The sequence below is a fragment of the Zootoca vivipara genome, chromosome 3 (assembly GCF_965207765.1).
Source record: "Zootoca vivipara chromosome 3, rZooViv2.hap1.1, whole genome shotgun sequence".
In the NCBI taxonomy this organism is placed as follows: domain Eukaryota; kingdom Metazoa; phylum Chordata; class Lepidosauria; order Squamata; family Lacertidae; genus Zootoca; species Zootoca vivipara.
Genome location: NC_142586.1, coordinates 67,277,331 through 67,305,046, shown reverse-complemented (window position 1 = coordinate 67,305,046; position 27,716 = coordinate 67,277,331). Strand labels below are relative to the sequence as shown.

General features: G+C 43.2%; 1 protein-coding gene across 2 annotated transcripts in view; it reads right to left on the bottom strand.

The window, feature by feature from the left end:
• IGF2R (insulin like growth factor 2 receptor) overlaps positions 1-27,716 on the bottom strand; it is a 69,870-nt gene that overhangs the window by 3,623 nt on the left and 38,531 nt on the right. Inside the window, exons 25-46 of one of the 2 annotated variants that reach the window (XM_035108613.3) lie at positions 26,919-27,097; positions 24,924-25,011; positions 24,275-24,493; positions 22,920-23,053; positions 21,645-21,742; positions 20,669-20,805; positions 18,281-18,471; positions 17,623-17,749; positions 16,338-16,463; positions 15,360-15,631; positions 14,008-14,226; positions 12,561-12,710; positions 10,421-10,582; positions 9,279-9,486; positions 7,537-7,683; positions 6,350-6,584; positions 5,044-5,180; positions 4,252-4,369; positions 1,880-2,026; positions 1,299-1,483; positions 842-1,028; positions 103-255 (exon numbers count right to left, since the gene is read on the bottom strand). In XM_035108613.3, the coding sequence (XP_034964504.3) occupies positions 103-255; positions 842-1,028; positions 1,299-1,483; positions 1,880-2,026; positions 4,252-4,369; positions 5,044-5,180; positions 6,350-6,584; positions 7,537-7,683; positions 9,279-9,486; positions 10,421-10,582; positions 12,561-12,710; positions 14,008-14,226; positions 15,360-15,631; positions 16,338-16,463; positions 17,623-17,749; positions 18,281-18,471; positions 20,669-20,805; positions 21,645-21,742; positions 22,920-23,053; positions 24,275-24,493; positions 24,924-25,011; positions 26,919-27,097 (3,619 nt within the window). The remainder of the gene's footprint in view (positions 1-102; positions 256-841; positions 1,029-1,298; positions 1,484-1,879; positions 2,027-4,251; positions 4,370-5,043; positions 5,181-6,349; positions 6,585-7,536; positions 7,684-9,278; positions 9,487-10,420; positions 10,583-12,560; positions 12,711-14,007; positions 14,227-15,359; positions 15,632-16,337; positions 16,464-17,622; positions 17,750-18,280; positions 18,472-20,668; positions 20,806-21,644; positions 21,743-22,919; positions 23,054-24,274; positions 24,494-24,923; positions 25,012-26,918; positions 27,098-27,716) is intronic. The other variant, XM_035108615.3, reaches the window with a different exon arrangement.

Below are 27,716 nucleotides of genomic sequence, written 5' to 3'. Positions count from 1 at the left end.
CTGAATCCGTTGTTCCGAGTGCATGGCACTCACACAAAATTGCATGGGGGTGAGGACCACGAAGTTATTGCAAAACTGGAACCCCATTCCATCCCTCCTTACCGTCTTTCCTTTTTATGAAGTAACAGGATAACCAGGCATGCTGTAAGGACCACAAGGAGCAAACTCAGTATGGCACCAACTGCTTGGCTTCTTCCTGAAAGGCCTTTATAAATTTCTTCTACAAATGTTTCGTTGTTTGTTGGCTCGGAGCTTCTGCAGGCAATACAAAGGAACGGTATTGAGAGGGAGGGGCCTGTACCCAAAAGGTTATCGTCTTACATGAGTGTTCTTTTTGCTTCCAAACCCAATTCAGGATCTACCTGTGATTTTTAAAGAACTTCAAGGCTTACTAGTTTTAGTTTTAGTTTATTACTTTATTGAGTTTCAGTCTTTTATTGTTTTAGATTTAATTAGTATTGTGTACCACCCTGGGATGTTTATGAACAAATGCCTTAAATAAAAAAAATAAAAAAAATAAGCTGTTATATTAGGAAAAGCTAGAGACATCCAGAATAAGCAGTTAAATCAGTGGATTCTAAATCTTTTTTTAATATATAAACACTAGGGAGACTCAAAGAGATTTGTCTTTATGTGGGATCCATTTGCCAATCATGACACCCCTTAAAAAACGCTAGGTGCTATCTAACACACAGAACTATGACTGCAGAATTACTATGGCTGCCACTCTGTGTGGTTATTAGGTGTTACTCAAGAATCCAACATGACTTTTTAGAAATGTACAACCCCGCTCTGTTATCCCATAGGGCAAGAAGTGGCAGGTTTCTGTGTTCTCACTTACACCAACGGACAGACTGCTGCGGTGTACCAGGTAAACAAGTACTGGCAATCTGATGACTCATGAAGGAATCGGGGGATGCCTTCCTTGGCCTGCTGGCTGCAGTGAAAGAAAATGGTTGAAGATGCGAATTTTGTTTTGTCTCTGCCACATTGGGACTCTGAGGAGAACACGACATCCAAATCACCATCTACAAAAGAGAGGAAAGAGTCAAAGTTCCTAAGAAATTACAATTTACCTATTCATATTCTAGACCTCTTAAAGAGAGGACAGTGTTAGATTTGTTGCAGCTATTTGGATTATGGGAAAAAAGGGGAGTTCCTTGGGCTAAACTAATGTTTGACCTATGCTTTCCAGTTCTTAAACAAGTTTTTTCAACAAATGTTGTATTACCAAGACATATTGCTAAGCATGTTTGCTGTAACCCAATAAGTTAATATTAGAAGCAATAGGTACTTGCCCTGAACATGATATTTAGCCTTGTTAGAAGATCCAATTTTCCTAAAATGGGTATCTGATGTTTTAACTTGGCATATGTTGGCTCCAGAGCATTCACGGTGCTTTGAATCAGTGATGGCAGAAAGCTGAATTTCATAAATGTAGGTATCACCATTTGCTCTTATATCACCAGAAGCATTGTATAATCTGAAACAGAGTAGATTCATGGTTTATAAAAGACACAGGGAACAAATATAATCAGAGTTAACAAACAAACAAACAAAATATTCTGTATGCATTAGTAACCTTGAGCACCTCTTCTCACTTGATTCTTAATCCAAGTTCATATTTCAAGTTCAGTTCCATTTAACAAGGAGACCAGCACCGCACATCTCCAACTTATCCATGACTCTTCCAAGTAGGCTATTCTTCCAAGTATATTGTGTTATCATGTGTTGTTACTTGATGATATTCTATAATATGCACTAATCTTATTTGGTATTTGGTCGCCTCCAAGCACATCTGAAGCAGCGACTGAGTGGCTGGAATTTTTGTACCCCTGCCTTTTCTACCACTTCTTTTACACCAGGAGAGTATACTTACTTGTAATATATATTGCCCAGGCTGAAATTCTTTCCTGTCACTGGATTTATGATTGTGCCATTCTTCATTGTTACTTCCTGGGGTTTCACAGCGCAAGCAGCCCGAGTTTCCCATGTGATGTAGTAGGCACAGTTTTCTTCATCAATCCTAACAGGAAATATTGAGAAGCAAGGAAAAGGTTTACCAGCAATAAGCAAAAATGACATGATGGTAGAGGCAACGTGATGGAGAGGGAGCAGTTAAGACTTATTTGTTATTTACTGCATACCTGTGACTGTCTACATTCAAGTATTTCATTTCAAGTTTATAAAACTGTGCCCCCTTTAGCATGTTTCTATGAACACATCTAAACTTGGAAATCACACCAGGTGTATCCACCTATCATCCACATGCTCTACAGAAGAATATCTAAAAGAGTTATTTGTGGCCCACGAGCAAGTTGTGGAACAGTTGGAAATACCTGTTCTAGGCTCTAAACATGATTTAATTGTTCTGATGGACAGTGAGGCCATTTTGATCAGCACCAGACTATCATTCAGGCTGACAAGGCTCTAGCTCTGAGTCTGTGATTATCCTAATAAGCACTGGTGTGCTCTAATTTTCCCCTAGAAAATCACCAGTTAAACTGGTCCTTCTTAGCAGCCTAAGGCCTGTGATTTTTGTAACATAGAATTAGTTTTGATAATGAAAGTGAACAGGAAATAGGTAAGCAGCCCCCCAAGAGACCCAGGAATTAAGCTATCCACACAAAAAGTTTGAGAACCATTGTCCTCCAGCAGCTGCTCACTTGATAATAACTCTCCTCATAGATAGCAACTCATGACACCGTTCCTCCCTACCACACTAATGACACGGAACAGCACCTCCTAGTGGTTGGTAGTATTGCTTATGTAATTAAAATTCCATCCCCACCAAGTTGCTAACAGACAACCTGAGGCAGTAACTGTCTACTGAGCCCAAGGGGCAAGTTTTAGCGAGTGTCAGGTCCCTCAATAAGAAGAAAATGACTCAGGAAAAGTAAACTAAGACTGTCTGTTTCTTAGCTCTGGCAGAGCAGAGTGTGCTTGTGAGAGAGGGGCCTTGCCAAGTATGCCAAGCAAGTTGCCTGGGAGAGGGCTGAGCTCAATGGAGAAAAACCGACACTTGGAGAGGAACCACCCGCTAATCCAGGGGTCAGCAACCTTTTTCAGCCGTGCTGATGGCCGGTCCACCATCCCTCAGACCATGTGGTGGGCCGGACTATATTTTGGAAAAAATAATAATGAATGAATTCCTATGCCCCACAAATAACCCAGAGGTGCATTTTAAATAAAAGGACACATTCCACTCATGTAAAAACACCTAGCAGGCCCCACAAATAACCCAGAGATGCATTTTAAATAAAAGGACATATTCTACTCATGTAAAAATACACTGATTCCCGGACCGTCCGCGGGCCAGATTGAGAAAGTGATTGGGTCGCATCTGGCCCATGGGCCTTAGGTTGCCTACCCCTGCGCTAATCCATGTAGACACACAGAATGTGCCACATATCAAGGCCTGGAGAAGACCCTTGAGCCAATATAAAGCTGGCACTGTTACTTAGTTACATTTTTACTTCAACTCATTCCTGTGGGACACTGTTGTGTTTGAACAAAGGAAAAGGGGACGTAATGCAGAGCGAGCTGATTAAGTGATAATACGCTATAATTCAAACATTGCAGGATTTATGTATCTAAATACTGCTCCATTTCTTCCTTCCTCAGCTTGTTACAGGTCAACCAAATTCAATTTCTATTCATGCCAAGAGCACAAATATTATTCCGTTTATGCTATTTTGTGGCAAAACTTGCTGCTAAGGCTACTGGTCACCCTGAAGATACGAAAGTCAAAAACTCCACCCAAGTCCTTTAACACAGGCCACTTTAACATTCATGGCTTCCACCCAAAAAATCCTGGGAACTGTAGTTTGCCAAGGGTGCTGAGAGCTGTTAGGAGACCCCCCCTTCTCCTCACAGAACTACAGTTCCCAGAGCTCCTAGTTAAGAGCAATTGATAAGCCACACTGGGAACTGCAGGTCTGTGAGAGGAATCGGGGCCTCCTAACAACTCTCTGCGTCTTTAGCAAACTACATTTCTGAGGATTCTCTGGGGATAAGCCATGCCTGTTGAAGCAGCATAACTGTGGGGATGGGGTCACAGTGCCAAGTAGCCTTGGATCCCAATCTTATGAATGTGTGGTGGGAAAAGGTGTCAATTCTCTCTCCCCTCCCTGTCAATTGAAGGAGCACTGCAGTAGCAACATACAGTATCTGAGGTGTACCCATTAATCACAGTAACATTTAAGAGGCCCTCAACTACGCTACAACAGCCAATTACTCTTTACACTTTACCTATTAAACCTTGGCATGCCAACTGTTTTCCCACATTTCAGTTCTATCACGGTGGTTGCTTTTTTGTTCCTCTGTGGACACTCGTGGCCGTTGGAGTAACTGACAAGGATTCTATCGTCTGAAAGAGAAACATCACGTTCTTGTAAATTAAAAGGCAAGATACTGTGTTTTTTGGAACCAACACAAAAACACAAGCAATGCTTTGCAGCCAAAAACGAACCAACATTTTAAAATCATGCCAGCCAGCCACACCCACCCCATTTTGACCTTGCATTAGTGACATTTCCGTCAATTATTGGTTCTTATCTCAGAAGAGCTCAAAAATTTTACAGCTACCAGTAGGTCAAATGGCCCAAAATATATCAGAATGTTTGTGAATTTAGTTTTCAAAGATTAAGAGCAGCTCTTTCATAAAAGGTAAGGACCAATTGTTTAAGGAGTATTTGTCCTTTGGGGAAGGTTTTACCAAGTATTAATGGCACTTCTACACAGGCCAGCGTACTGAACAGCAAGCAGAATCCACAGCTTGTTGAGGCTTTACAGTAGACTATCTAGTAATTTATACAGTATAGGGGCTGAATTACACCAATGAATGTTGGGTATTAAATGTTAAAATTTGTCTATGCCTCAATAAAAAGTCTAGCTTAAGCGACCTTGAGAAGAAATACAAAACTAAATATAATATAGATTTCGGCAGTTTAGAGTAATAAATGTAAATAGACACATTTTCCATTAAAATATTTACTTAAGTTGCCCTTTTAAAAAAATCATGCACTGTATTTAGGTACATACCTGTTACATTTAGTTTCTGAGTATGTACTAATCCCAGAACCTGCACAGCCCCGTTCTGACTTCTCCGGCAAACACTTGCTCGTTCTGGGCAACCTGTGGGTCCTTCGTGGACTCTTTGACAGAGATTCATGTAGTAACTTTAAACAGAAGAGGAAAAGAAAACAAGAAATAGATCAGCCTAGTATATGACTGCATATTTACCATAGCTATATGTAAAGGTAAAGGGACCCCTGACAGTTGAGTCCAGTCGCGAACGATTCTGGGGTTGCAGTGGTCATCTTGCTTTAGTGGCTGAGGGAACCGGCATACAGCTTCCGGGTCATGTGGGCAGCATGACTAAGCTGCTTCTGGTGAACCAGAGCAGTGCACAGAAACGCTATTTACCTTCCTGCCAGAGCGGTACCTATTTATCTACTTTCATTTTGACGTGCTTTTGAACTGCTAGGTTGGCAGCAGGGACTGAGCAACGGGAGCTCACCCTGTTGCAGGGATTCAAACAGCCAACCTTCTGATCAGCAAGCCCTAGGCTCTGTGGCCCTAGGCTCTGTGGTTTAGACCACAGCACCACCACCCCCCACCCCGCTATGTTTACTTTAGGCTAAAACATTTAAATTCTGCACCAAAAAACCCCTGAATGTGGCAACCTGCATAAATTGTGTAAACTGAATTACCGTATTTTCCTGTCTATTTTCCTGTCAATAAGACAGGATGCCCCCTAATTTTTGACATTATTTTTAAGGGAAAAAATCTAGTCTTGTACATGGAAAAATATGGTAATTTGTCTATTTGCTAGTATCTTCCATAATTTTGGTGTTGCGTGTCACAACAATGTTCTCCATTCATTTGGGGACTACCGCCATCTCATGCCTTCATCTCTTCTTCTACATTAAGTGGACCAAGCCTTTCCATCTCCATCTTACTATTTACCTTTTAAGTCTTCTATAAACCTCGATAGTTCTGTCCTGAACCTTTTCCTGTTTGGCAACTTCTGGAATCATAGCAAGCCCAGTATTCCGATGACACTGGGCAATGCCAAGTAGTAACACTAATGTGCACCTCTTTTCTACTGGTAAAACCTCCCTATTGTTACCTTGAGATACAAACTCCTCATGCATTCTCAAAGAAAGGAGATCAAAAGACACAAGAGTGCAAAACCAGTTAAGCACAGTCCCAACTGTTTCCGTGTAACACTGGCAGCCTCTTGTCTTCACAAGTTAACGCCAACATTTGCAAGGTGGCTGTCTTATCCTTCAAATAAAAATGTACTGGGAATATGGTTTCCATTAGAACTGTAAAACAGACTCACGAGCTGGTCTTGTCAGCAAAGATCCAAGATCCCGTGAGGGAGGAAAGCACTCTCAAATCGTAGGTTTTGTGCTTCTGAATAAACTTGCACTCCATTTTCCTGGGTGGACACACAACTTGCGTCTTCCATTCAAATGTCACTGCACAGCCATTTGTCTCACTCAGGAGTTGAGGGCTCCCATCATCAGCGTTGTCATCACACTTGAAAATAATAGTTGATTCCCGGCGGCCATTTCCTGCAAGACACAAGCAAAGGTTTCACCATCATAAGCAACTGTAAATCCACACTCAAATTCTGACCACCGTCCCACCACAACACACGGGCTGCAACCATGTAGCATTTGAGAAACCTTTGCAAGCACAGGGAGCATAGTTGGCACCATTATATTCCAGGTTTTGCACACACACACACACACACACACACACACACACACAAAAAACCCTTTAAAAATCTCGACAACTTTGGCCTAATCTAAAACATGGCAACCCTAAGTAAGCCTACAAAAGTTGTTAGTTCACAAAGAGGGATCATTTGTAGCACCCTAGTGGCTGGAGAGGAGACTAACTCTTCCCATTGCCAACAGCTTTCCTGCCTAGACACCTGGAAATAAAACTCATCACAGGTGATTTACAGGCCTGTAAGAATGGAGGTAAGCTAAGCTAAACTAATGGTTGAGTGCTGAACACAGACTCTCTGCATGTCAATGCAATGAAAGCACAAGAGGGTAGTGGAATTAAGAAATCTAGGGCAACTCTTGTGCAAGACCATTAGCAATACCAGAGAGGGAAACACAAAAGCAGCAGCATGAATTTTGTTTGATCTACGTGCTATCTTTCTGAAAGAAAAGTTGTATACTTCACTTCCATACTCTCATTCTAAATGCATCTTCTGCAAGGTAAATCATTCTGATTTTGACCATCTTAACGTGCAAGTTTTGGATTACAGCCTTATATTAAAATTTGAGCCCCAGAATGGTGTAGTGGTTAGAGTGCTGGACTAGTACCTGGACATGGTTTAAATCCCCCTCAGCCATGAAACTGTGACCTTGGGCCAGTCACTATCTCTAAGCCTAATCTCTACCACATAGGGTTATTGAGAGGGTAAGAGGAGGAGGGGAGGGGAGCTCCTTGGAAGAAAGGTGGGACAGAAATAGAAACTGCATGAGCATTTTTCCAACACTTGCTTACCGTTGACACAGAAACCCCATTTTTTGTCTCTTTCAAAGTTATTTGTAGTGGCACACCATGGCCGCTCTCGTCCCTCCTGAATGCACGTGTCGTACGTTTTGCCATTGTATTGGAAAGGGAAGACACAAAGCTCATCCAGATCAGTCACTGCAAGTGAAAGGAAATATCAATACACGCAGAGAGAGCCACAGGCTGCACCTTTCATGAGCAGGCAATTCCTGCAGACAAGCACACTGGGCAACCACTGCCACTCGTAATTGAAGGCAATGGCTTGCATCCCATATTAGTTCTACTCAGAGTAGACCCACTGACATTGAATGGCAAGATGAACATAAGCCCATTAATTTCAATGGATCTGCTCCCAGGTATAACTTTGCCATATAACCCATTGATCCACAGTAACTAGTTATGCAATTGTGACGGATAACTTCATGGGGGAGACTGCTGTTAACTGTGGCACACTACAATTATTTCACAGCTGTCATGCTATTTCAATTATTATTTTCCCCAATATAAACTGTGTGTGTTTAATACACACATATGGAGGAAGGAACGATCACCAATCATCGTTCAGCTCGGACACTGAGGTCCAGCTCCAAGGGCCTTCTGCTGGTTCCCTCACCGCCAGAAGTGAGGTAACAGGGAACCAGGCAGAGGGCCTTCTCGGTGGTTGCACCCACCCTGTGGAACGCCCTCCCATCAGATGTCAAGGAAATAAACAACTATCTGACTTTTAGAATACATCTGAAGGCAGCCCTGTTAAGGGAAGCTTTTAATGTTTGATGTTTTATCACATTTTCAATATTCTGTTGGGAGCTGCCCAGAATAGCTGGGGATGGGCAGGGTATAAATAATAAATATATTATTATTATTATTATTATTATTATTATTAAAGGTAAAGGTAAAGGGACCCCTGACCATTAGGTCCAGTCGTGACCGACTCTGGGGTTGCGCGCTCATCTCGCATTATTGGCCAAGGGAGCCAGCGTATAGCTTCCAGGTCATGTGGCCAGCATGACAAAGCCGCTTCTGGCGAACCAGAGCAGCACATGGAAATGCCGTTTACCTTCCCGCTGTAGCGGTTCCTATTTATCTACTTGCATTTTGACGTGCTTTCGAACTGCTAGGTTGGCAGGAGCTGGGACCAAGCAACGGGAGCTCACCCCGTCACAGGGATTCAAACCGCCGACCTTCTGATCAGCAAGCCCTAGGCTCAGTGGTTTAACCACAGCGCCACCTGGGTCCCATTATTATTATTATTATTATTATTATTATTATTATTATTATTATTATTTATTATTATACACAATTTTGAATTTGCCAGAAATATGAGGTTCAAGCCTACAACAGGCAGGCACAAATAGAGTTTCAGCCTTAGGAAGATATGCAGATCTCGTGGGTTTTGCCCACCTTCCTTGTCTTGGGCATTGATACAAATCAGACAAGAAACAGCAAGCTGTCCCAGGAGGGTCACAACTTTGCGCTTTGCAGAAGCTCCATTTCAAAATTTCCTATGGGAAAGTACCCAGGGCTACTATAGTCTGCTTAGCCTTGGCTAAGTTACCACTCACTCAAAAATGAGAACCTCCTTCTGCAGAGGGCTGCTGCGAGGGTGAATGAACTACGGAAATAATGTTGCTTTGAGTTAGCCTTAGGCTTAGAAGCTGGTCAAGTCTAACCACCACACAAGTGTGGGCTTTAAAGCCTTCTCAAAAGTTAAGACTAGCTTTAGAAGGCCTTACCTGGAGGGCACTCATCACCACCCGTATACTGCAAAATGACAGCTTCATCTTGATGCCGGTAGTCCATTTTCCTTTCATTTCTGTTGCCAAATGAGACGGCGCTGTTGCCCGAGACCAAACACACGGCTGCATCCTTGCACTTTCCTAGGGGCACACCAGCAGCACCAGAACACACTCCTAGGTGGTAATTCTTGGACCCAGCAGAGATCTGTAAGGGAAAACACCATTGTTAAAGTGCAATAAAGAGTAAATGAAAAATGTTAAACATGTCTCCAATATGCTGACGTCCAGAAGACTGGGAGCAGAAACAGCACAGTGTTACTGTCATCTTGGTTTGTCTAGTTGCTTAAGAGAGAAAACAAGAAGGAGCACCGTGAAGACTGCCATGGGAAATATTTACTTTGGCTGCTGCTTGCCAACAGATGGTGGTCTCAATTTCAACAAGCAGTAAAACTTCAAGAGCATAACAGCCCTGCAGAATCAGAACAACAAGTCCGCCTAGCCAAGCATCCTGAACTCATGCTGGTGAACCAGAGGCCCTTGGGAAGCCAAAAAGCAGGACATGAACGTTAACAGCCCTCTCCCACATGGGTCCCCCATCAACAGAAGCATGCTTAAAAAAATAAATACTACTGGAACCACTCAAATACTAACTTAGGTCAGTCTCCCACACACACCCCAATTGTTCCGTGTAACCATTGTTTACAAAAAGGTTTTGGGTCTTCCCCTGGAAAAACCCTGAATACTCCAACCAGAGTTTCCATTCTAGAAGAACTGTATTATTAGTCCACACTGTGAGATCACCTAGGGAAACACCCCATGAAATACCGGGGGGGGGGAGAGATGGGGGCAAATCAAGTGACAAATGCAGTGGAGTTCACAGCAGCACAACTGGATCCTTTTGGGGAAGGGGAATAACCAAAGCTGGCACAGGATGCCATACCAACTGAGCTGGAGATGCTGAGGATGGAACCTGGGACCTGACACATGTAAAACACATGTCCTGCTGCTGAGCTACAATCTGCCGTTTAGCACAAAGCTTGAACCAACCCCTTTTCCTCCACCATGATAGAAACAAGGTTTCAGTTCAAAGCATCCAGCTCTCTCACTGACCACAGCACCTGAAGTTTGCAGCACATCACCTTGTAAGGCTTTGCAGAAAGTCTGGATAGGTTGAAAGTGTAGTGCAGCTGCTCATCAGCCACCGAGCAGCCCGAGACGTCCACTTTATCAGGGCAAACAACTGGAGTGCTCCATTCAAATATGTATTCGCAGGTGGACTGCCCTATCATTTTTGGCTTTCCCTGTCACCAAAACACAAACAAGAGAAAACAGAAAATTGTTTAGGCTTGGCTTACTGCAACCTTCTTATTTAGGAATCTGATACTCAAGAGCAAACTCTGGGTTAGCACTGTGATTCGTCGGATCAAAACCATGGTCCGGGTGCAACACTAAGCCTGTGATTATGATTGGTTGCTCCTGCTCATGCCAGAGGCAGCTGTGTGTCCACGGTAAGCCACTGTGATGTGCAAACGTTGCCAGTGAAATTAATCCCATTGCATTCAGGCTGTTATAAGGTATATATTCATTTCTTCATCTGGACAAGTACTGGGTAAGGTTGTAGGTAGCTAATAAAAAGCTGATCTGCCACCATTATTCCTCTCCACCGCTACCCCCTTATGGTGTTTTAGACAATGGCTCTGACTTCCGAGGCCCATTCTTATGTAACCCAAACAGATGCTTCCCATGTACTCTGGTAGTGCAAGAAGCCAGAGGTGATATGGGAGGCATCAGTGATGAACTTTGCAGGAGTGAGTGGATAACACCAACTCTCCCCCATGTGATTTAAGGTTCACAGGATAACTGAGCAGCACTAGAAATATCATCATGCAGAAGCTCTTGTGCCAATGAGGCAGAATACAAATGCCTTTTCTTCCCCAAGGTTTGTGCTGTCTACACGGATAATCACTTTTTAAACTATTTGATTTTCTATCTATTTTAAAGTGGAAACATGCCATACACTTATGCTCAGAATTAGACCCATTAAGCAGAAGAATTTACCTCTGTGATGTGGGGCTTGACATAACATTATGGACACAGTGTTCCTGCTGTCTGTGTAATTTCCTGTCAGCATCCCTCATTAAATTCACATTAGAATCATCAAGACATTTTAAAAAAGCAGGAATAGCCTTTGAAGCTAACCGCACACATCTGCCAAGACTTGCAACATTTTCAAACGTACACAGAGAAGTAAAGAAGACATTAAAGGTCAAGTATTCTGACTGTATGTACTTCATATGCAAGCATGGAACTTGCTAAGCAGTGTGTGTGTTTGTGTGCACGCACACACACACACACACACACACACAGGGATTCTAAGAATCCCAGCTTTCCATTCAAGATCTTGTGAAGAAAATCTAGCAAATACTCAATACCTTCCACACCCCAAGAAAACTGGCAGTGCCTTGCACATCTCCCTGCCCTTCTCTAGTAGCAGCTACTCAATTCCTTACCCCCCACCCTAAACTTTCATGCCTTGCCTATTGCCCGTTGCTCAACAAAAAATTGGATCACTAAAAGCTTTGGACACCTGGATTTTGTAAGAGCAACATGTTATATAAGCTTCCTGTTTTCAGAATTCAGGCCTACATTCGAACTCTGCAATGGTGACCTAGTTACAGTGGTACCTCGACTTACGAAGGCGATCCGTTCCGCGGCGCTCTTCGTAAGTCGAAACCTTCGGATGTGGAAGCGTCCATTTTGCGCATGCGCGAAGCGCGTTTTTGCACTTCTGCGCAGGCGCGGGCCGCACACGCCACTTCTGCGCAGGCGCAGAACACGCACACGGCGAAAATACTTCCAGGTTTGCCGACTTCGTAAGTCGAAACCTTCGGAAGTTGAGGCATTCGGATGTCGAGGTACCAATGTATAGAGTTTAGAAATAACTAGCATCTTCTATGGTTAAGAGTTCATCAGAAGTATTATTTGGGTGAGTTGAGGGTCAAAGATGGTCAGAAGCAAAATAAGTATCTCCCGCCTCATGTCAAGGAAGATTTTAGTACTGAGTTTTGAGTTTCTGTGGGACATGAGTATAATGCACTTTGAAAATCTCTGCAGCAGATGCACTATAGGCTCTTGTGGCACCTTGTAAATTAGCATTTGGAACAGATTTAATCGTCCTTCACTCAATTCACTTTTGTCCTTTCCCCCCAAAGATTCTTCTCTTCCCCACCGCCACCCTTGATTCAGGCTTGGCAGTACGCAAAATAAGATGACCATTACCAGATTTGTCCCTCTGCTGCAATGGAACACAATGAGAGAAGAATACTTGAGACTTTTATCTTCCAGACAAGGAGTGGTACTGTTAAAAGCAATGTAAACTTCATGTGTTGCAGGGTTGAGCTTGGGAGGGGCAGTAATACGGCCGATATCCTAAACGAGAAAACACAATAAATTAACTTGGTTGTGACACTTTCACACGAAGCACTGGCATGATTTTCCAATAGTGCCAGCGATTCCACGTCTTATTTCAGACTTTCCACAAAATAAGATCACCACATTGTTTGGGCTGTAATACGATTCAATGCTGCTCATTTTTCTAATTTTTATGGCATTTTTTTTTCCTTTGAAAGGAAACACCGCACTCTCCTACAGACCACATCACAAATTGATTTTGGGACACATATTTTGTCTTGAAATAGGTTAGCCATGAGATGTGGGGATCTGTCGCTAAAAAAAAATAGCCCCAAAGCCTTGAGTACAAGAAAAAAGTTATGCACTTCTTTGGATACAGACCATGATTTGGTTAGCAGTCACTTCTGGACAGTACCCCCCCCCCCCCCCGGACTGTGAGGGTGGGAGAATGAAGAATGTACAAAGATATTCCTCTTTCCTCAGAGGTTCAGACCACATGCAGTTATAACAATAGCCACCATGCAGAATCAGTGACTTGTCCAGAGTGAGGCGATTCTCAATTAACCATAAGCCAACATACAGTGGAACCTCGGTTTATGAACACCTCGGTTTACAAATTTTCGGTTTGCGAATGCTGCGGACCCATCTGGAACGGATTAATTCACTTTCCATTACTTTCAATGGGAAAGTTCGCTTCAGTTTATGAACACTTCAGTTTATGAACAGACTTCCGGAACCAATTACACCCATGCTTCGGGTTAAGTACGCTTCAGGTTGAGTACTCCGCGGACCCGACTGGAACGGATTAATCCACTTTCCATTACTTTCAATGGGAAAGTTCGCTTCAGTTTATGAACGCTTTAGTTTAAGTACTCGTGGACCGTCTGGAACAGATTAATTCACTTTCCATTACTTTCAATGGGAAAGTTCGCTTCAGTTTATGAACACTTCAGTTCATGAACAGACTTCCGGAACCAATTACACCCATGCTTCGGGTTAAGTACGCTTCAGGTTGAGTACTCCGCGGACCCGACTGGAACGGATTAATCCACTTTCCATTACTTTCAATGGGAAAGTTCGCTTCAGTTTATGAACGCTTTAGTTTAAGTACTCGTGGACCGTCTGGAACAGATTAATTCACTTTCCATTACTTTCAATGGGAAAGTTCGCGTCAGTTTATGAACGCTTCAGTTTATGAACAGACTTCCGGAACCAATTGTGTTCATAAACCGAGGTACCACTGTACTGGTTATGAATTACAAAAACACTAACACCTTTGCTAAAGAGGATTGTTTGATACATAGGGATAACTTACTATAGGAGGACCAGTAAGTGGAACCATGCAGACAGCTGCTCCAGGTGGGCAGTTGACATCTTTGATGGAATTCAACGGGCGGCAAATATTTATATAGAAATCTGGAGTAAGGTCAGAGGAATCATCGAACGTCTCATCAAATGCCTCATAGGAGCCCGTCCGATGTATCAAAGGGGAGAGGTCAATTATTGTGCTGCCATTTGTAACCGAGCATTCCACCTGTTTGCAGTGGGAGGAAGTTTCACAAATCAGCACTTGCAGCTAGTATTAGCCAAATGTCAACAAGCAAAAACTAAATCTAATTTATTGGGGTCTGATTTTTTCTTAGCGCTCCCCCCACCACACCACACTGCAAGTCAATGTGTTCATTTCATCATGTGTTCAATCTGATCCCATCCCACCCTGAAATTCCCTTCAGTCTCTTTGTACTTCTCCAGCAGGTCACTTCTGTGTTGGTCCTAGATACACTTGATTGAAAGCAAATACCAGTGAAATGACATGTGTTCCTGGGCTGAGCCATAGGCACAAGAAGATCAACTTTGCAGTTTATTTATTGGTCATGGCAATAACAGCTAAAGGTCCTGATTAGCCTCTTCTTTCTTGACATTTCTGCTTCACAGCAGTTGCTGATGCTTTGAGAGCATTGCTAAGTTTTCCAACACACAGTGATATATTAATCTCAATGGAAAAAGAGGTCTCAATTGACCTACCATTGGGATTCTTCTTCTATTGATTCTTCTTCCCTTGACTGTTACTCACAAAAAGGAGCTCCAGAATTGACATAATGCTACCCAGTGTCAAGGAACTGCACTGTGGGACTGTGAACTCCTCCATCCCCTCTTTCCTACTCCCTTGCATGCAAATTTCCTCTGCCCTCCATGTCTGGGGGAGGGGGAAGGGGGTTGTGACTGACCATTAATGATTTGGTTGAATTCTGTTCCAGATATCCTGTGGATATCTACTGTTCCCTTAATCAAATGTAGAATTATGCCTGCACTTTACCAGAGTTATTGGCAAGAATTGCATTATTTGGCAGGACTTTCAACTTCTCATCTGGCAACACAATTATACTGCCTCTGTTCTACTGTTACCTAAACAGAACACATCTGTTCCTAAACAATTCAAAACCAAAAAGCCACCAGCTACTCCCTTCAACAAAAAAGAACAAGATACCACAAATTTTATGGATCTGAGAATTTTGTATTGCCTTATTAAAAAAACACAAACCCAACATCTGAAACTGAAGCATTTAAACCCGTGCCATTTCCAACTTAAAAATATTGCTTGCAGGCATTGTTGTTACTTTGACATCTTAGGTAACAGGAGCTTGATATAATTGCCAATTCACTTACCGGACTCTCTTCTTCACAAGCTAAAGCTGTATGCCAAGAGAAATAATAGGCACATGCCGCCTCATCGAAGGAGACAAGGAAGGGCTGGCTATCTGGCCCAGCATCAGGCCTGCACACAAAGCTGAAATAGCTTGTATACTTCAGGTCAGGATTTGCAGGGCAGGACTCTCCTCCACTGTAGCTAAGTTTCAAAACTCCATCTTCATAAGTTAATGCTTTGGTCAGTCTTCCAGCACTGACTGGCTTCTGTTGGCCACCAGTGACACAGACACCTATTAACAAGTTCAGAAGTGCAATGGGTGGGTTATGACGGAAGGAAGCTTGAGTTAAGCAGCTGTGCAATCCACTCCTTGGGCTGTTATATTTCAACAGAACTGAGAGGGATTACATTAGTTACACCAAGTAGTTGAGAACTTTGAGGACTTTGCTCACTCACTGGGCAGTCTTAACACAGTCACTTGCTCTCAGGGCTCAGTTCCCAATCTATAAAATGGACAGAACTGTGACCTACATCTAGCTTATGCAAGAAAATAATAGAATTCAATGTTAGCCTTTTTAATGTAGGTGAGATTAGATTATTCACTGGGCCACTTCCCACGTGCTGCAGGGGATGATCCTACACCACCTCCTCTATCCACCCAGCATTTCCATCCTACCAACAGTGGCAACAGCCATTCAAGTGTGCCTGCAAAATCCCAGTCTGTATAGGCCCAAATCCCAGTTGACATGCCCGATGAACTGTGCAATCTGATCAAGAATCTTATACCCATATGCATGGATGGCCAGTCACATTAGAGGTGGCATAGGTACACAGAGTAGGCAGGAAGGAGAGCAGTACAGGGTAAAAGCTATTTCCAATTAAAGTAGTAGAATGGCTGGTTGTATAAGCTTGGTTATAAGTACAGAGACAGTTTCGTGAGAACTCCACAGAACTTCCATGAGCTCCACTGAACACGTTGCTGATATGTCCAGGCTTACCAACTCCACTGCCACATAGACTTCTGGCTTCATCACACACACTCAGCTGCAATATTCTCTGGTTCTTGTAATCAGGGACAGTATAACCATCCTGCCTCTTTAAAGAATTAAGGTCAAAGAGATGGCCTGCAAGAAGAGGGAGGGGGGAGAGGATAATTTAGCTTTTTAGCTTCCCTGCAGAGAGCAATTGAGATTTTTGGTAACCCAAGAAGTAGACCTGTGATGCTTTAAACCACAAGATGACCATCAACTCAGATTGCTTCCAAAGAGGATTAGATAAGTTCATGGAGGATATTGTCCTTATGACTATGTGTTACCTCCAGGAATAGAATACCAGTTGTGGGGAAACACAAATTGGGTGAATGCTGCTATTGGGTATCCTACGGGCCCCTAGCTGGGCACTGACAAACAGGATGCTGCACCATATGGGCCTTTGATCTGATAAAGCAGCACTCTTGTGTACTTAGACATACACTTAGGAATGTGAAACAGGCACATGACCCATACAGGTACATGCACCAGAGATATGTGATTGGCGCATGCATACACACTAAAGGGAGGTTTACCCAGTGTTGCGTGTGAAGCGGCCCATAAAATGAGGTAGCAACCACTCTCCTTCAATTATAGACAATCCGCAAATAAATGTGACATTATTGGTAACTTATGCTGTTTGCCCTCACAGAAGTATTTGTGTATCCTGTTTCATATAACCTTCTGTCCTATTGGTGGGTATTTGGGCATCTTGTTTTTTCTTCCACAGAATAAATAGCTGTATCCTGCACCATCACATTGTAGCCCCAGTGCAACCTTCCACTTGCATTCCCTGTGATACAATAGGAATGACATATACCTGCAAGCTTCAGGAGTTAGGGAAGGGCTCTAGCTTTACATGGCTCAATCCCAGGCATAATCCTTGGCATATTCAGGTGGGGTTCGGAAAAGTCCATCTGAAACCCTAGAGAGCTGCTGCCAGCCAGTGTTGGCAATACTGAGCTGGATGGGCAGACAGCCTGCCTCAGTATAAGGCAGCTTTCTATGTTCCACCAATGGAGATGAGCGAGAACGAGTAACTATCAATGGGGTTTCTTTCGCTATTTCCTACATTTATGAAAGTACTGTAGCTTGATATTGTAGGGTGTAGGAGGCTCCTCCCTTCAGATTAGCCTTGGCTCTCCCAAGATGAGAGTCCTAAGTCCACTACTGCTCTCTCCCATGGCAGAACAATTCGAGGTTGGTTACGGTTACAGCTACCCCGACCAGGCCCACGTGTGTGTCAAAGGCTTACCTGTAAGAGGGTTGGATACTGTGCAATTGTTGTGCACGTTGGTTTTCAAAGGACACGCAGCAGCCGTGAACCATAGAAAAGTATATTCACAATCCTGAATGGCTGTTATAAGTTCAGGCTTGGAATCCTGGAGAAAAACGGATTTGAAAGAGTCAACATCTGCAAAACTTCTGTGCTGGGGTACTGATAATATTTCTTGCAACACACTTTACCCTTTCCGGGGGAGGCAGCTGGAATGTTGACTCCTGGTAGCAGCCTACCTTCCCTTCAGAAGGTCTTAGCAAAGTTATTGTGGCCAAAAGACATAAAAGTATAAATCCCCTTGGACATCCATCAGTTTAAGCTTCTGTTATAGAACCCATCACCACCACCCAAGATTAATCTGGACCACACACTGTTTGTTTCCTTCCTTCCCAGGGAACTACTCTGCGACGAGTTCCCCAGGGCAGCACAATTACTGCCTCGTCCTGCCAAGTGTAAAGGAGGAGTTTTAGTACCCACAGCTGCAGATTCGGGGGTAAATTTGTCATCTGCATGCTATTTAAGATTCCAATCCAATCCCATGGTCCATTATTACCCCCAGGAGCCTATGCAATGGCTCTTCACATTGGGGGGGGGGGAGAGACATAGAAAATCCGACCTACTTAGGCATACTTACAACTGCATTTGCGTCACACTTGATGCGGATTATTGTAGACCTTTTCCTGATCTGGTCTGGACACTTCTCACCGTTGATGTATTTAATAACAAAAATGCCATTTTGCCATTGGATTCCCTCAGACACCTCACCCAAGTTTATATACTTGGACCCATCCATTAGGCAGGCTGCAGAATCCGGTGAACAGAAATCTATGTTTGGCACCAGAAAAGAGGGTGGGGAAGAGAAAATAAAGGGTTTAGCATTGCCTGATAGCATAGCCCCACATTCTCTTGGTGGTGGTGGTGGTGGTGTTTTGGCGCAAATAACATATTCAAGAAATGCTACCAAAAAAACTTCAGTGTTGATTCAAGCACACGTTTCTGAGGTGGCTACACCACTTCAACTTAATTCAGGGGAAAGTTGGGGCTTCTGAATGGGCAAAATCTATATTATTTTTCAGAAATTATTTCGACATTCTTTTTTCAGGACCACAATACCTCAAGGACCACTTCTCCCAAAATGAACCACCCTGAGATCATCATCTGAGGCTCTTCTTTGTGTGCCTCCTCCATGAGAGGTCTGGAGGGTAGCAACATGGCAACAAGCCTTTTCTGCGATGGCTCCCCGTTTGTGGAATGCTCTCCTCAGGAAAGTTCATCTGGCACCCTCATTACATATCTTTGGGCACCAGGCAAAAACTTTCCTCTTCTCCCATGCCTTTGGCTAATTAAACTATCTATGGCCTTTTAAAGAGAGTGTGTTTGTGTGTGTTACTATGTTATGTATTTTTGAGTTTTTAAATTGCAAACCACCCTGTGATCCTCGGATGAAGGGCAGTACAGTATAGAAATTTAGTTAACAACAACAACAAACTTGCTGGTGTGCCAGCAAGGATTTGGCACACTGGGTCAACTTTAGACAAATACCTCCCCACATAAAATTGAGATGGCATAGTTCCTGAGCAAAGAAAACAACACATATAATTTGCTCTATGTGTCATTTCTATATATATTCAGAATCAGCAAGTCTAGTAATAAAATGTAGAGTATTTAGGTTATTACCTGCCATCTTAATAGTAAGATGTTTGGGGTGTGCCAGGGAGAAATACCTTATCATATTAACCTTCAATTAAACAAGGAGGTATACAACATTACAGTGGTACCTGTAGTTATGTACCTGATCCGTTCCGGGGTGCCGTTCGCACCCCGAAAAGTCCATAACTAGAGCGCCGCTTCTGCGCATGTGCAAAGCGCCCAGCTTTTGCGCGTGCACGCGTGGCGAAACCCGGAAGTATACACTTCCGGGTTTGCCGGGTTTGCAAGTCAAAAAGACGCAACATGAACCTAACGCAACACGAGGTATAACTGTAGCCATATTCAGAGCAGAAATAAATGGGTCTACTCCCAAGTATGTCTTGGTTTGCTGTTATCCCCAAGATAGAACCCATTCCCACGACTATACAAAAATCAAACCAGGGTTAGGAAAAAAATATTGCAAAGAGCAATAGGAATCAAGGACAGTGTGTTCACAATTACAGATAGGAGCTGTTCCATTTACTACTCTTTAACCATGTAAAAAACCTGTGTTCGCATTCACAGTGGGTTACAACAGTGCTTTTTAATCTCTTTCCCCACATCCAACTCTTTGGACACCAATTTTCTCACTCTCTAGGAAGCTATGTAGGTCATTCCTCCCTTGCTCCAAGATAATTTTAAAGACAACGAGGCAGAACTGGTACGCTGTTGCACAAACAGAGAATGCTAGAAGAAGAATCAGATTACAGGATGCTTACAGCTTTCACTTAGCCTCAAATAGGACAGGGCAGGTTTCATAACACAGCTGCAGCCATAAAAGAGTGAAGATAGCATTCACCTGCCCTCTCTATATAGAGAAGCCCAATATGAGAAACAAGACAGAGCGGGTGCACAGTGGATTGCCTTCTTCATAATACTCCAGTTCCCAATATACAGCTTATCTTGCAAGCATCATCAAATTTTGCTATGCTTTGCACCTGGTGTCGAGGCAACAGACAGGATGCTTAGCTGTCAGGTAAGTGGGGATACGTCTTCCCCCTCTCCTTAAGATATCTTGGGGCTCCGGTCACTCTGCTACAGGATCCAACACTACTGTCACACACACATGTTTGGGTAGCAGCAATGGGAAGAGCTTGAACTGTCAGTGGGTGTGGCCTTCCGCCTTCTAACATTTACCCAGCAGGCAGTCAAGGCCATGTGGCCCTTATAACAGCACATGGGTTTGCGTAAATGCCTTGCTATGGTGAAGTGGTCCCCAACAAAGGTGTGGCCTCCCTTCTTTCCCACCCTGCCCCGTGCAGTTCAATCCTTCTACTCGTCCCCACTCCTGCCTGCTGGCACACGCAGCTTGTGCTGTTTACCCAGTTCTTACCCGCTCCTCGGTGTGGCACCAAAGATTTACAGACATTAATGTAGTATTTTTGAGTAGAGTTAGTCATTGAAATGGCTTCCCAGTTCTCCTTATGCCGTGTCAGAGAAGAGAGATCGTACGAGTTGCCGGTACTGTCTCTGCAACACAACAAAGGACGTTTTACAGCAAAAAAAGTTAACCGGAGACATCCTGTGGAAAAGCACACCAACAGCGTAAGGAGTGCCAAAAAGTGCCATCAAAATCCAAGCAAAATTTCCTGTCCTGCCACATAGCTTATCTAGCAGAATGACCGCCATTCTTCTGTTAACTACTCTAGCAGCGCAAAAGCTTCTTTTGCGCGGAGGTGGGTATGTTTAGCCTGGAGAAGAGAAGGTTAAGGGGTGATATGATAGCCATGTTCAAATATATCAAAGGATGTCATATAGAGGAGGGAGAAAGGTTGTTTTCTGCTGCTCCAGAGAAGCGGACATGGAGCAATGGATTCAAACTACAAGAAAGAAGATTCCACCTCAACATTAGGAAGAACTTCCTGACAGTAAGAGCTGTTCGGCAGTGGAATTTGCTTCCAAGGAGTGTGGTGGAGTCTTCTTCTTTGGAGGTCTTGACAGCCATCTGTCAGGAATGCTTTGATGGTGTTTCCTGCTTGGCAGGGGGTTGGACTGGATGGCCCTGGTGGTCTCTTCCAACTCTATGATTCTATGATTCTCAAGTATCTAGGGGTTCAGTATCTGAGAATTTGTATAACAAGATGGTCTTTCGACATCCATCATCTCACCACCACCCACTTGTTAGTTGTTTCTGCTGATGGCTGGGGAACAAAAGTTTTTTCCCACCCCACCCCCCAAAATCATCACACTGAATAGGTGCTTTAATGGCCTAGGCATCACCATTTAACACAGATGGGACAGGAAGCCCTAAAGAAGGGGTGGGGAGGGAATAAATTTTTTATTTCGACAGCCAGGTGACGTCAACTTACTTATAGGAGCACTCAATAGACCTGGAAGGTGGGCAGGCAAGAGGAGTGTGCCACTCAAACAAATAGGTGCAATCCTCCATTTCCTTCAGAAACACTGGCTGAGAAAAGAAAGGCAAAACCCCCACAACCCGTTACATACAGAAGCCGACAATACCAGTAGGGCTGAAAGCAGACAACCCTACCCCATCCGAGGTCTGGACTACGGATTATGCAAAACAGTAACCATCTGCAAAAAGCAGCTTCTGCTCAAATGCACCATCTACATCTTATACTGGGGAAATGCACTGTGGTCCTATTCATACAAAAATTTAAAACAAGACCAAATGGATTTTAATCAGAAGGGTGAATTTGAAGTATTTTGGCTAACATAAATAATGGATTCAAGCTCATTGCCTTGGCATGTGCTGCTTTCACACTACACTTTATTTATTTGCTCAGCAGTTTTTACCTTTTCTTTTTTAAAACAAAGTGTGATTTTGTTACTAACAAATTTAGCTGTCCTAACAAGATTTGGGTTTTCAGTACTTTTGGCCCACCCTATTTACCTGGTTCACATGCTGCATATAAATAAGCTGAATGAGAGCAGAATGAGGCTCTACCTGTGCAATTATGACTAGTGCCACATAAAGTCAGTGGAGAGGGAAGAGCAATGGCAATTATGGAATGAACTTGCAGATACCAAGCTCTATGCACATAGGTGCATGGTGGATGTAGTGTTCATGTAGGGCCCCTCAGGTGGGCTCAGGGGCTGGGCATGCCTGTGCAACCCTGATCTCCAACTGCACATATGGCCAGCAGGGGCAGAATGTAAATCTGGGAGATGTCTTGATAATTCTCAGATCAGTAAGTCCCCGATTCCCAGTTGTTTAAAAATACCAGCACAAAAATGACCCCTTTTCCTCCTCTAAATTATACAGCTGAAATGAAGAAAGCTTGGCGGGGCTGGGGCAGGGAGGAGATCAAGAGTGGGGGTTTTGTGCATAGAAGTATTGTGTCTCCACTCCAGCCTGGCACGCAAAGTAAAATTCCTAGGTTCAGACTATTTTTATTCAGACTATTCCTTTTTCACCAGGCTCTGGAAGGTGGATCTCTAGGTTCCAGTTAAAAAGAAAAGAAAAGAAAAAAGCCCAAGCAGATCCTGCAAGTCTGATGTCTGCCCACCCAGGCTCTATGTGGTTACAGCTATGTGTGCTTAGAGCTTATGGCTTTGCAGGAAGACAGTTACATAAGGGGTTTTGACAATCACATCTGAGACTAACACCCAAGTCTGCTTACCTGCAAATTACTTTCAGGATCACAATAGAACAATATGGCTGTTGACCGCTGATATATCTTGTGGCATGTCTCCCCGTTGGTGTAGTTAATTTTGATTAATCCATTTTCGTATGTAAGCTTTGTAGTTTTCAAACCTGAACAGTGAATTATAAAGAGTATATTAACTGAAGGCATAGGAGTTTTGTACTGTAAACATTAGCCATATACACTAAAGCTAATTTGGCCTGTGGGACCAGTGGGTCCCCCAACACTGCCTTATTTTGTCAATAGTCAGCTTGCAAAGCATGCTAAGGAATGACAGCTCTAAAAAGAAAAGCTTAGACTCATCCCATTTCAGTATCTAGTTGTTTTTTAATAGCACTTCCACCACCACCACCACCCCGATGTTAAGATTGCAGATTTGTTGAAATTGGGGAGGGTGGGAAGTATGCTGACCTGAGCATGACCTGGGCCACGGTCTTGGCCCTTTCCCATCTCCTCTTTCCTAGTGTTCCCACTATCCAACCCAGTTTCCACTCAATGCACTACAGAAATGCAATAACATCTCCAGAAGGGCTCTACAGGCAACGTGACTCAGCACACTGCGCATACACAATACCTAACTTGTTTTCAGCCTGCCCAACAAGAACATAAATAGAAGTCAAAACACATTGTATAATAAAATTTATATAAAAATAAAGGTGTGCGTACACATGTACTTTATTTACACTCCACTCTGTGTGTTCAGTTACAGCATGCCAGTATTTCTCAACCAGTGTGCCTCCAGATGTTTTGGGACTACAACTCCCATCATCCCTAAGTAGCAAGACCAGTGGTCAGGAATGATGGGAGTTGTAGTCCCAAAACATCTGGAGGCACACTGGTTGAGAAACACTGCAGTATGCACACATGTGCATGTCTAGGGCCTGAGTGTGCATGTGCTCATACACAGAATCTGAGCACAGAACCCCAGAGTGCTGCATCTGATCAGAAATTGTGGTGGAAGTATGTGGAGGGAGATGATATCTCCAAATTCAGCTGGGTTCTGGTTTTTTTTTACTAGTTATCAACTGTGTACTTCAAGGTCAAATGCTAATGATACTAACCATGGAAGACAGGTGAATGTTAGCTGTGGGAATAGCATACAACAGCCGTCACAGCTACATGATGACTTAGCTGGAAATCTCAGGAGGGTCAAGAGGTATTCCTTCCACTAGATAGAGATACTAGACAAATGTGTGGTTTTTAAAATAAAACTACTTAGATGGACATTTGCTCTGGAAGTACACCTTGATACTTCATGCATCCTCCCCTCTGAAGCCAGGCAAACTTCCCCTGATAAATCCAAGCCGCTACAGCCCAGAATGACATATTACCTGCTATTTTTTTAAAGCTGGGGTCTCGTTTCTTAATTTGACATGCCGACACAACATCTGAAGTTGTGTTTGGTTCTTTGCACTTCCCCGCTGTTAATCCATCACAGACTCTGAAGTAGTAGTCATATTCCTCAGTGCTCACTTTCACATCCTTCCCACGAAGCGGTGCCAGATCATACACATGACCATACCTTGGATCTTTTACTTGACAGTTCTCACCTTAAAAGCACACCAAACCCAGCGGAATGTTATTCACATGCACATAAAGCCTTATTCTCAGGTCAACGCCTCGGTCCAAAGGTGGACCAGAGATAACAGAGCATCATTTTCCAAATATGAATTTGTGCAGCTGTTCATTTCAGAACGTTGCAGTTATTTTCAGAAAGTTGTTTTGTATGAGAAAGGAGTCAATTTTTCAAACTTTTACGTAATCATTCCATAACAAAAGCTACGTATGATTTTCTTATTTTTCTACTCAAAATGCTTTGCAAGTTAAGATCAACTGTGCCATGTATCTGGAATCACAGTAGATAGATAATTTAAGGCCATCTGAATTGTCTTATTTCTTCTTGCATTCCAATTATACTACCTTTTGCCAAGAGCTTTAGGCACATTAGTTAAATAATTTTATTTAAGTACAAATACTTACCCTCAACCCTGTGCACAGGACAAGCTGCTACTGTTCTCCAAAGAAACACGAACTCACAGTCGTCTTCATGTTGAAACACTGGTGATCCCTAAGCAAAAAGGAGGAGTTCATTGTCAGTTTTATACATAAAGTTCTGTTTATCTCCTTATATAAACTCAGTATATAAATTCACCCACCATTAAGTTATGTAACCAGGACTCAAACTGATCCAAATTCCTTGTGGTGAGAAAACCTGTGAATCTAAGATACTTGCTATTCATTGATCTGTTCAGGGTTATTTTATATACCTGTTATGTGGAAAATCAGCCTGAAGAAAAGTACAGTATATTGCATAATTAAGCCTGAAGTGCCACTGAAGGGTCTTTTTCAAGCTACTGGCACAACTTTAGGCAAGAACTCAACATGGCCCACACTTCAAGCATCACATATTGTTTGCCTACACAGAGGGATTTCCATGTAGAAAGTTGTAACCTGTTGTTGTTGTTGTTGCTGTTGTTGTTGTTGTTACAAGAATTTATATGTCATCTTTCATTTCAAGAAGAAATACCAAGGTGGCTGGCACAAAATGAAAGTACTTGCTTCCATGAGGAAACGGCAGACTTTTGGACTTTGCACAAGGCACTGCAATATTGATGCAATCTTTTAAGTTGTACCACACAAAGCAGATTACACAGAAATGTTTTCAGGAGAAATTACCACTATATTGTAGAACAGCAGACAAAAGCAATGAGAGAGAAGAATCCCTTTTGAAAGCCAAATCAGTCTTCTCCTCAGAGCTAGATGGTTCTTGAGCAGGAGGCAGTTGGGGGAGTGAAAGGCTGCCTTAGCTGGAATATGAGGAGCCAGATGATGGCACCACATGTACATGTGTCCCACACACCCACAGGTTTTAGAGGGGTCTACCTGGGACTATGTTAATTCACCATAACGATTTGAGAAGTTCAGAACGTCACAAAAAACGAGATGTTGCTTGCTCAGGAAACTGGAGCACAAGAATGAATACTGCAACTCATTCGCAATACTGAGGTGTGCTTCTCAAGTAAATGTACATTCTACGTCAATATTATTAGGGTCCTTGAGGTCCACTTTGTAAATAAGCTGCTATATGTTTTGCAAATAGAAGCAAGCTTGATCAGCTACTCTGGAGAGCTCAGCTGCTTCCTATCACATAACAAAGTAATGTTGCTAGTTCTAAACATTTGAATTCTCTCCAGATGGGGAAGAGGAAGAAGAGAATATGATAAAAGGTTAGTGGCAAGTTACAAGGGTCCCTATGCCACACCTTGTTTGTCGGGATGAGCAGTCATCACTCCAAAATGACCACCTGGGCAGCAAAAGATGCAGCTACGTCGCAGCTCTGCATGTGGTACTCACTCACTCACTTGAAGGGCTACTGGTCCTTTCAGGCTGGAAGTGGGGGAAGGACCCTGGCAGTGCATGCAAACACAGCTCCAGAGCTTCACAGGCACAATGGGAAGGGGGAACTGCATATTATTATTATAAAAATTTATTATTTATACCCCGCCCATCTGGCTGGGTTTCCCCAGCCACTCTGGGCGGCTTCCAACTGAATATTAAAAACAATACAGCATCAAACATTAAAAACTTCCCTAAACAGGGACGCTTTCAGCTGTCTTTTAAAAGTAAAATAGTTGCTTATTGCCTTGACATCTGTTGGGAGGGCGTTCCACAGGGCAGGTGCCACTACCGAGAAGGCCCTCTGCCTGGTTCCCTGTAACCTCACTTCTCGCAGCGAGGGAACTGCCAGAAGGCCCTCGTCGCTGGACCTCAGTGTCCGGGCTGGACGATGGGGGTGGAGACGCTCCTTCAGGTATATAGGACCGAGGCCGTTTAGGGCTTTAAAGGTCAGCACCAACACTTTGAATTGAGTTCGGCAGGCAAGCCCTTCAATAAGCTCGCAAGGTTGCTAAAGGAAGTCATATTTTTTTTACATCCAGACCATTCAGCATCAATAGACAGACCCAAAAAACTTACCATACTTTGATCACATTGGAAGATGATCCGTGTTGAGTACTGCCTGTTACCTTTGCACGTGTCCCCACTTGAGTAAACGATACTAAGGGACCCATCAGCAGCAGCCTGAGGACGCATGTGAATCATGCCAAGACTCTGACCTCTGTTCGCATATTTCATACAAGATCCAATTATACCACCTGCAGCCAAAAGGAACACTTAAACATGTGCTTTTAAACGCTGCTAAAAACTTGCATTAATCTCTTTTAAAAGAAGGCCAGAAGTAATTCATAGCAGTTTTCACGAAGCCAGCAATGTCTGGGCTGACCACCAACTGCACTTGGGGATCCTGTGAGTGGAGCTCCACCTATGGGATACTCCCATGAAGATCAGTAGAAGGGACTCTTCAACTGATTCTTTTCCCCTAAAGTCCCTGAAAAACAGTTTCGAAGAGTTCAGGAGCCCTGTACTTCAGGCACAATCACCCTTCCTTTAGTGGGAGTCTCTACTGGATCAAAGTCCCTTCTGCGAATGGAAGCAGGTCCTGCTCAAAAAAGGTCAACTCTGGATATAACCCGGTGTAAGTCATTGAGTTACTAAATTGGGAATATTTTTCCTCAAAGTTATTAAAAACCATTACTTTGTAATCAATTTCTTTTTAGTAAAAAGAAGTTGCCGTAAAAGCTCTCTCTTTGCCTTTTTTGTTAACAGCTTAAGGGTGCTTGTCCAGGCCATAAAGCTCACCAGCTTGGCATTTTCACATAAGATTCCTGAAACTAAAAGTCAGTTCCAACTGTTCTTCCCTAGCAAAATATAAAT